Raw genomic sequence first — 10,785 nt, 5'->3', positions numbered from 1 at the left:
GAAGACATTTTTATAAAAAAATTAATTACATAAAAAACGAAAGCAATAAATATATTATTTTTGTAAAAAATTTCATTTTTAAATATTTAAACTCAACTTTTAAAATTAGAGTTAATAAAATTGTTTAATAATTTATAAGTCATTAATTTGGTTATTTAAAACTATAAGTATTTTTAAAATATTATATAAATTTATAATATAAAACTTTTTTTATTGATATTAATGAATAAATTATTTATTTCTTATAAAAATAACTTAAAATTTTTCAATAAGTAAGTCTTTTTATAAGGAAAATAATTTTTTCTTTTATTTGTACAAATATTTCTAATTATTAAATAAAAATATTAAATATATTTTTTACTTTTAAATAATAAATATATACGTTGTTTATTTTAATTGAAAATATATTAGGAAAAATTACGTTAAAGAGTATGTTTTTAATTTTTTAATAAGTAAATATATTTAGTCATTTAAGAAACTAAAAGTGATATTTTTATTTAAAATATATTTATTATATAAAAATATATAAAGTATAATAAATATATTATTTTGTCATTGAAATTTTTCTATTTTTAAATATCTTAACTCATAAAAATTGAGATTAAGAAAATTATTTAATAGTATATAAGATACCAATTTAATTTTTTAATATTATAAATATTTTTAAAATATAGTATAATTTTATAATATAAAATAATTTTTATTAGTATTAATGAATAATTATTTATTTTTTATAAAAATTATTCAAAGATTTTAAATGAGTAAAAGCTTTCTTAAAAGTTAATTTTAAATCGTCTAATCTTTATTTATACAAATATTTCTAATTATTAAATAAAAAATATTTTTTTATAATTTTAAAATAATAAATATATATATATATATACTTTTTATTTAATACTTACTTTATACAATAATAAAAAATTATTAAAAGAATATGTATGATGATCTAACAAAGTTAATTTTTGAAAAATTATTTTATTTTAACTATGATATTTAAATAAATATAAATGATATAATGATTAGAATATTATTATGAAGGTAGTATCATTATTATTGTTGCTGTAGTAATAAATTTTTAATATATTATTTTAAAATTATATATTTATTATTTTATTTAATCATTTAAAAACATTGACGTAAGTATAATTTTGGATTAATTATCTTATTTAAAAGTATAATTTATGAAATATTTTAAATACTTTAATATAAAATAGATTTTTAAATAAACTTTTAGATTCAAGTTAAAATTTTATAGAGGTCAAATTAAATCTTAAAAATAAGGTTTATATTAGATAAAAAGGGTCACTAATAGTCTTTTAAAAACACTCGCGACTAATTCAATTTGTTAGAGAATAGAGAATCATGTCTTCACTGACTCCTCTTCATTTGTATGCGATTTTGCGAAAATTTTCTTAATCATTCATTCATCTTTTTTCCTTTGGTGACAAAACATCAACATCAATATATTTTGAATAATAATAATAATAATCTACAGAGTACAGATAAATATCATTATCGTATATGATCATCTACATAGAATGTATAAATAATTGCATTAGTTATTCTATTTCTATTTTATTATTTTCCTTGCCACTTGTATTCCCTCGTTTTTTCTATGAAGCACTATAATAATACTAATTTTTTATGTGAAGGATCTGGCAGTAACAAGTATTTAAGAGGGACTTAAGATTGTTATTTCTGGCAATTTAGAAAGAAAAGAACAAACGTTTAGGACAAGCACACACGTATGTCTTCGTATATAATTTAAAACATTTCAAAACCCATTTGTTTAGTGTAATGCCATTCCATTCTAAATTATAAGCAATGGCTTCCAACTAACCCAAAGTGCAGCTTCTCCCCTCTCTCTACCTTATCGCTCTGCCTGCACCGTTGATTACATCCCCATATCTTATAATGTTTTTTAAAATTATATTAAAATAGTAAGTTTTCATTAAAAGTTACGGAATTTAATATAATTTAATGCATTGATAGTTTAAAATGTTAAAAGTTTTTATGAATATTTACCAAATAGGTTAGAGAAAATGGTTTTTCTTTTCATTATATTTATATTATATTGTGAAATTTCTTTTATTCATTATATTTTCCTATTGGTTATTGAAATGGTTCATGGTTGTCTTAGTAAGACGACAATATGATGGCTTTACAGGTTGGCAAACGACCCAGCATCCATACGCTTTTTCTTCCTTTCTTCGTGCATTATTTCTAATGCTCCTACTCCAGCTAGCAACCAAAAACTAATATCCAAGCAAATTCATATTAACATTATGTTTTCTTTTTCAAAAATATATCCATTCTGACATCCCAAATTATCAAATTACCATCATATTGCTCCGTCAATTTATTTATTGAGACTGCAAAAGTAAATTATATAAAAAATTATAAAATTTAATTTAATGCATTGGTATTATTAAATGTTATAATTTTTAATAAAAAAATTTATATATAATTTTTTATTTTGTATAGTATTACACGTATAAAAAAATTGCAATAAAAAGTATGATTAAAGATTATGTTTAAAATATATTATGAATTATGAAATGCATTAATAATAGTTTTTTACAAAAATAATTTTATTTACTTTTTAAATAATATTCTTAAAACACCCTTTAATATTTGCCGAAAACAAAACCATCACTCTTGTGGTCTTCAATTTGAGAATTGATAGAAGAGGGTTATGCTTTTTTTTTGGTGCATTGGACAAGAGAAAGGAACAGAGGAGAGAGATAGAAGAGTGTTGAGAAAATATTGTGAATGTATGAAGTTTATAGCAAAAGATGGGATAATATTAAATATTTATTTTGGTCAAGGGAATAAATACTAAAGATGCTAAATCTTTAGTGTGTGTTTTTTCCACTAATGCCAGTTTATTCAAGAAAAGGAAAATTCAGACCTGTGCTACACGTTGCTGTAACGCGGCTACGCCGCTGCCAATGTTCATGATTTATCACTATTGCCACATTGCACAATGTCTATATATTCAAGAATTAACTATATATATATATATATATATATATATATGAATTCTACCTATACTGTTGAAAGAAAATTGAAACAACGTTAATTTAATTTGATAAATAGTAGTTTTATTTATTAATTATGACTAATTTTTATATAAGAATATTAAATTTTTGTTATTGGAATGTGTATGTTGGTAACCCAAATTCTGTTAAAAAATTAAAAATACCAAAATAGAAAAAAGGAAACAAAAATAGTGGTTGGTTGCATTACAATTCATAATATTCCAAACCCAACTGTATCCTCTCTCTTTCATTGTCCTTCTCGCATTCCAATCTCTCTCCGAGATTCTCGCTTTTCCTGTTAACCTCTCCAGAATGGATTAATTATTAATTAATTAACAAAATTATTTTTCTGAATTTTCTTTGAAATTGAATTAAATAATACTATTGTTTAATTAATTAATAATTTCCAAAACCCGGTGAACGTGAAGCCTCGAACTCATTACATTATTACAGTGATTTGCATTTGTTGGTACGTGTCAGCACTTGATAAGTCCCTTCACACACCTTATTAGACTCTCTCTGACCTTCCTCGAACACATAACCATAAAACACAGCGACCAAAATGGCCGGCGAACTCGCCGGAGACCACACGCCGGAGCTTCTGTGCCTGGTTCACGACATCGCCGGAATGTGCGCCGGCTCCTCCTCCGGCACGGTCATTGCTGCCGACGCTATGTTCAGGAAGGACTGCACCGATCTGGTTCGCCGGATCTCACTTCTTACCCACTTGTTCGAGGAGATTAAGGAACTCAACAACGTTAACGAGTCCGCTTCTTCTTCTTCAGCTTCAGCTTCTGCTGCTTCATGGTCCTCTGATCTGGTTCTCGCTCTTCACTCTGCTCGACGCTTGCTTTCCGTCGCTAGAAACTTCCGTTCCAATTGCTCTTCTGTGAGTTTCTCGATCCAACGCTCCTTCTCGCGCTTTCAAGCGACGACGTCATTTTGTTGTGTTTTTTTTTTTTTTTATGTGGTTTAGATCTGAAGTTCACTCAGCTGAATTTGTCAAATTTGGGTTTCTCGTTTCCTTTTATTTCTTTTTATGATTGTGCTTGATGAAATTTCACTGCATTCCTCTTCTCTTTCGTTGAACCGAAACGGTATCGTACAATGCCTCTGTTTATTTTTTATTTATTTTTTCTCTTTTTGAATGGGTCTAGAATAGTTAGCGTTGATCAAGCCCATTATAAAGTTCCAAACTTGCCATCCAATTTTATGTTCGGTTCCGTTGTTACGTATGAGAGTTAGATATTTCAGGAAATTATATAATTATGATGGGATTCGAATCTTTGCTTAGATATGTTGTGCAGATGGGTGTGATGCGCGCAATTGAACGACCATGTATTGCAATCTTTCGGTGGAGGAAGTAAAATATGTCCCATTATTTTGTTTCATTGGCTGGAACTGTTCTTCTGTTTGGCATTTTGTGTAGTGTTTTTGTGACTGTCTTGGTAAATGTTTGCGTCATTACAATGTATTCTTCAAATAGAGATGATTTTGCGCTTCTTAAATCATTTAACTTGTAAGCTCACGACTGTTGAATTTCTGTGGGCATGTATACCTGTAAAAGGACCTCTGTGTACATCTCTGAAATTTGATGTATCTTGATTTAAGGATGGAGCTGCCAAGACCATTGTGTTCCAATTTCAGTGTGTGACGTGGAAATTGGAAAAACTGTTAAGCAACTTACCGTATGACAATTTAGACATCTCGGAGGAAGTCAAAGAACAGGTAGAATTTGGATAAATGTCGTGTTTTATTTTTCATGTTATTACTTTATCTACAATTTCCTTGAGCGAATTTACTGATATTATCTGCTTGTCTAGGTGGATTTGGTGAGAGCGCAGTTGAGACGAGCCACAGATAAATATGGGTTTATGATTTCAAAAATGCCATCTTATGAATTATCCCAGCCACTGGCTCAAGAAATTAGTCAGGTTTTTGGCAAATCTGTGAATGGATTACACAAACAACACAGTTGTCCTGAAAATTTATCAGAACTGGACAGCATTCCTAAAATTAATGGTGAGAAAAGTTGCAGCTCATATGGAGTAGGATCTCGCTTGGAAAGAGCAAGGAGCATCCCTGCTTCTTCCGAAGTTTCCTTATCGAATGCAACTGATCCTGAAAGTCAAGAGGTTTCTGAGACAAAGAGTGAAGCTAAAAGGCCTGAAGCGATTGTGATTCCTGAAGATTTTCTTTGCCCTATATCCTTGGAACTAATGAGAGATCCTGTTATTGTGGCCACCGGTCAGGTAAGTTTATCTCAGATGTTGCATCGAACAAAGGAAATATTCCTACAAAATTTTCAGCTCATATAAATTGTGCTTCTATTATAATGCAGACATACGAGAGATCTTACATACAGAGATGGATAGATTGTGGAAATACAACATGTCCAAAAACTCAGCAGAAGCTCCAACATTTGACCCTTACACCAAATTATGTTTTAAGGAGCCTTATATCTCAGTGGTGTATAGAGCATAACATTGAGCAGCCCACAGGACTAACTAACGGGAAAATAAAAAAGAGTGATGGATCTTTCAGAGATGTTACAGGTGACATAGCAGCAATTGAAGCTCTGGTCCGGAAGCTCTCCAGCCGGTCAATTGAGGAGCGCAGAGCCGCTGTTACTGAAATTCGATCACTATCCAAAAGAAGTACTGACAATAGGATACTAATTGCCGAAGCTGGAGCGATTCCAGTTCTAGTCAATCTTTTAACATCAGAAGATGTGTTGACGCAAGACAACGCAGTTACTTCAATTCTCAACCTTTCTATATATGAAAATAACAAGGGTCTTATAATGCTTGCTGGTGCCATTCCATCTATTGTTCAAGTCCTTCGAGCTGGAACCATGGAAGCTAGGGAAAATGCAGCAGCAACCCTCTTTAGCTTGTCACTTGCAGATGAGAACAAGATAATAATTGGTGCTTCAGGAGCTATACCTGCTTTAGTAGAATTGCTCCAAAATGGGAGCCCTAGAGGGAAGAAGGATGCAGCAACAGCATTGTTCAATTTATGCATTTATCAAGGAAACAAGGGCAGAGCCATTAGGGCAGGGATCATCACAGCATTGTTGAAGATGCTTACAGATTCAAGCAAATCAATGGTTGATGAAGCCCTAACAATAATGTCAGTTCTTGCCAGCCACCAAGAGGCTAAAATTGCTATCGTAAAGGCAAGCACTATACCAGTTTTAATAGATCTTTTGAGGACGGGATTGCCTCGCAACAAAGAAAATGCAGCTGCCATTTTACTTGCCTTGTGCAAGAGGGACGCCGACAATCTTGCTTGTATAAGTAGACTTGGTGCTGTCATACCTCTTTCTGAACTTGCACGGAGTGGCACAGAGAGGGCTAAACGGAAGGCTACCTCATTATTGGAGCACCTGCGCAAGCTACAGCAACTTTGAATGGTAGTTCTGCAAAGAACTTTTAAATTTATTATCTTTCCCTCTGATTATTTGACAGAGTTTTTCCATACCTTGGTTTGCAAACTGATCATATGAGGGTGAAATAAGAAAGTCATCCCCATTGTTTCAGCTTATTCTTTTCTTGGTTTGTTCTTTTTTAACCCCTGTATGAGCGTGTAAAGAAATCAATTGATATATTGTTTCCTTATGAAATTCTTACGGAAGTTTCTGTCTTCCTCTACAATTTGTTTGCCGGGATGACAAGTGTATGATGAGCTTGTAGCCCTTCTGCTATCTTCAATAACCAAAACTAAGTTGTGCCAGAATTAAGGCCAATTTTGAATCTCTAATAAATGTATTCAGCTTTGACATCAATTTTACCCAGAAAAAAATTGTTTCATTTTCCCCCCTCAAATTAAATCATTTGAAATGTAAGTTGGAAAGAAAAGAGAAGAAAGTTGATATGAAGAAAATATAATCATTCAGATAATGGGTCCATGCAATACATTTTTGTGGAATTAGGCAATCTGTTGGATCAAATCTATAAGAACACGGTTCGGTTACCAATTTCCAACATTCCTAATAGCAATTGAAAGTGCCTAAATCCTATCCGAAGTACCATATTATACTCTTAACAATCTGCAGTTGTAAAAGCTGGTTTCTATATGCCACCACATGCATAGTGTGATGTTTAGTCTATCCATGTATGACCTGCAAGCATTGACAGTTTGGTCTACGGGCAATCAGCAATCAGACCAGCTAGTAATGAGCGATTCAGATCACAATTCTAGTCATGGTATCAAGATAGGGTGGCTGAGGCTCCCTCCTGCCTCAAGAGTTAATTCTGCTACAATCTTCAGTAAGGGACAAGGCATCGTTAGCACTTTAGGGATTACCTGGGGCATCACTGTTACAGGAAAAGTTTTAGATCTATCAAATGCCATAATGACAGATCTGAAACGTTAACTGTGTTAGACTCCATTCCTACTTGCAGAATTCTTTTATGACTCGTTTTCCATTCTTGGGTTCGTGCCATGTTTACATTGCTCCTTTTGAGTGTGCCATCATTGAGTTAACTGGACCACTGAAATTAAAGAAGCAATTTGTCTTCTTTTTAAGTGTTGGGCACTTAGATTTAGGCTCAATACCAGATCTGGCCTAGAACATCTGGTGAATTCGCTTCAAATAGAAGTCATTTTTGAATGAAACTGGATCTGCTGCATGAAGGAGACACAACCCTGAAAGATATTCAGACTATATGTTCACACTATTCAAGAACAGGTTGTCTTGAACTCGGAGAACAAGCCATTAAGTTGCATTGCACAATTCTACCTGTTTCCTTGACGGATCTTCCCATAGGAAGGTGTCACCATATTTTGGCATGGAGAAGATCTATCCATTCATAGATGTTACTCATGATTAGTGCTTCTTGTTTTCACCTTGTTCAATAAAGGTTTAATGCACCAGCACATGTTTTGTTTCGCCTCTCATGATCCATCTAGTCCGGGCATGCGGTAATAACACCACACGTCTCTCAGTTTAATGGCAACAAAGTTCTTTTTAATATTTTGTTAATTTGTTAAATACCTTCAAAATTAAAATATATGTTTTAAAAGTAATGATAATTAAATACCTTTTAGTTAAAAAAAAAATTTCAAAGATATATTATTTAAATATAAAAATAAAAATGACAATTTCAGGAAAAAAATTTAAAAACTGCGTCACATCGTATTTTCAACTTAAACATAGGGAAAATTTTAAAATATGGTTTTTCTATAAATTTTGCCAAAAAGTTAAAAAGAAGCCAAGCTTACTTTTTAAAGATAAATTAAACGTGTTTTATATAAATAGAATTAATTTTTAAATAAAAAGTATATATTGAAACATATATTTTGTTAATAAAAAATAAAGTATTAAATTTCCAACGATGAATAAGAAATGATGAAATAAGAGAAAAAATAATTCTGCCCAAACTTTAGTGTGTTTTCATTGGTTCAAACAGGAAAGTTCTGTAACTACAAGCACTTCTAGAAGGGAGTGTTGCAGTTGCAGCAGTTTCAAGCTGAGTATGGCTTGGATATATCCATTGAATCTAAGATGAGGAACTGAAAGCAAAAAGGTGAGAGAAAGCAAGAAACAAACATGAAAGTAGATAAGATAGAGAAAAGGCATGATTGGCCTATGGCAGAGAAGAAACAGAAGAAAAACCAAGTACAGATGGAGAGATGATTCTCCCAAAAAAAATACAAAGGGAAGGAGAAAGTAAAGCAGAAAAAAGTAAATTTAATTTAATTTATACAAAAATAAAATTTAATTTTACTTAAACAAAAATGAAAATGTTGTCTTATTTTATTTTGCATAAACTGAACACTATCTGGATCTTATTTTTGCGGCCTACTATTCACAATATACAAGTTCCGAGGAATCCAACCGGCAACAACACCAACTTAAAAATCAATTTAAGAAAAAAAGTTTTATATTTCTTCTAAAATTTAAATAGCAGCTAATAGAAATAAGAGAATAGTATTTATATAAAAAATAGTAATTATAATTTTTATATTTTCATTATTTCTTGTACATTTAAAAAAAACATATATAAAATTATATTTTATAATAGTTATAAAATAAAATTTATTTTACCAAACAAAACTGTATTTAATTATTTCCAGAATAAAAAATCAATTCATAGGTAGATTTAAGGAAAAATAATTGATTCATAGAGGAAAACCAGCTAGCAACATCATGGTTATCAGTTAAAGGGGAGGGATGATATTATTAATTAGCATTGCAACCTCATTAGAAATATAAGGATTATTTTCACTCTAATCTCAATTGTTTTCAGTTACAAAATAGGCTACTGGAAGGTTAATTTTAGAATCTGGAATAGAATGAATAACCAGTTCAACCAGACATTTAATAACAGGAATTAAGAAATCACTCCACAATTTGGTTCGTAAATCATTTCTAATAATCCAAAAAATACTTGTTTTTTAAGCGAAGCAACATATTATCCAAAAAATTAATCATTTGCCAAGGTAATTTAATCATATAAGTTAGGTTAACTTAATGAATGTTTCTAAATCCTAACCCCCAAGCTTTAGGTTGGCATATGATTCTTCAGATATAAGATGGCATTTTCTATTAATTTGGATAGAATTCCATATAAAATTTCTACATATATTGATAATTTCATCACACACACTTAGATAAATATAAGTTGAGATTATAAAATATAATTAGAAATACTCGTAATGCTGCCATCTAGTATAAAAATAAATTAAGATTTTCTTTTATTAATATGCTGTCCAAAAAATGAACAGAATAATTGCATCACAGAATGTATCATGTTAGATTAAATGGCCTCATCAACCAAAATTTTATTGTCAACATAGAAAATGTGGGAAATGTAAGGCTTTTTTTTTTTTTTTTTTTTTTTTATCAAAACAGAAATGAATCCATTCTATTAGACTAACCTTATATGAATATCATAGGTCAATCTTTTTAAGTGGAGAACAAAAATATAAGAAGAAAAAAGATTTCCATGTCTAATACTTTCAACAAGTGAATTTTTTTTAAAAGTTTATTATTCTATTTTATTTGAAAAGATGAGAAAGTAATACAATTACAAGCACTTTTAGACTAAACATAGTCAAATCTAATTTTATCGACTAAACTCTTACTTTAGTTATCGAGAGAGTTTGAATCTAACATTTTACTCCCTAAGATATTTAAAATGTTATATTAGTCTTTAACTTCCTCGTTTGTCATTCATTTTAGTTTCTGTGTTTAGACTCTATTAAAAAATAATAACAGAAGACTGAATTGTTACGTTAAGTGCCACGTTAGAAGCTCAGTTAGCAAAAATGATGTCATTTTAAAAAGTTAATGTGTCACCTTTAATTGTCAAATGATGTCATTCTGATTAAAGCTTTTTTTTCCCTTTCAACACCTCCTTAATATGTGGTAACACCCTACTTAGTCACTGGCTGAGATTTAGTTAGAGACTCTTTTTCCTTTCTTACAACCTCAAAAGTATCAATCAACTGTTGAACAATTTCTTGATCTAAAATATGGAATGACTCACCGATTCCAACCACAACAATAGTGCACACAAAATCACTGAGTTTTTCACCTTGCAAGGACTCTCAAGTTGCAATAAGTGCATCTTTGATCAAATCTTCCCATGAAGAGCTCATGAATTTCTCAAACTTGTGTTCTAAATATGTCTTTGTAGCTTGTGAGTGAGAGCCAACTACAAAAGCCTGATATTTAAAATAGTTTCCACTCGAATAGTTATAATAGAGGTGAGCTCTAGATTCATTTAATCTAGCT

At 30.5% G+C, this 10,785-nt stretch overlaps 1 protein-coding gene across 1 annotated transcript; it reads left to right on the top strand.

Annotated features, from left to right (window-relative positions):
- The first annotated feature begins 3,526 nt into the window (after positions 1 to 3,526).
- Positions 3,527 to 6,686, top strand: LOC113858172 (U-box domain-containing protein 11-like). The gene is made up of 4 exons (XM_027490680.1): positions 3,527 to 3,930; positions 4,653 to 4,769; positions 4,865 to 5,293; positions 5,383 to 6,686. The coding sequence occupies exons 1-4, from the start codon at positions 3,604 to 3,606 to the stop codon at positions 6,451 to 6,453; spliced, it is 1,944 nt and encodes a 647-aa protein (XP_027346481.1). The 5' UTR covers positions 3,527 to 3,603; the 3' UTR covers positions 6,454 to 6,686.
- Positions 6,687 to 10,785: the final 4,099 nt, after the last annotated feature.

Source organism: Abrus precatorius, unplaced genomic scaffold (assembly GCF_003935025.1).
Source record: "Abrus precatorius isolate BTA unplaced genomic scaffold, Abrus_2018 Scaffold2, whole genome shotgun sequence".
Lineage (NCBI taxonomy): Eukaryota > Viridiplantae > Streptophyta > Magnoliopsida > Fabales > Fabaceae > Abrus > Abrus precatorius.
This window is presented reverse-complemented; position numbering and strand designations above follow the sequence as displayed.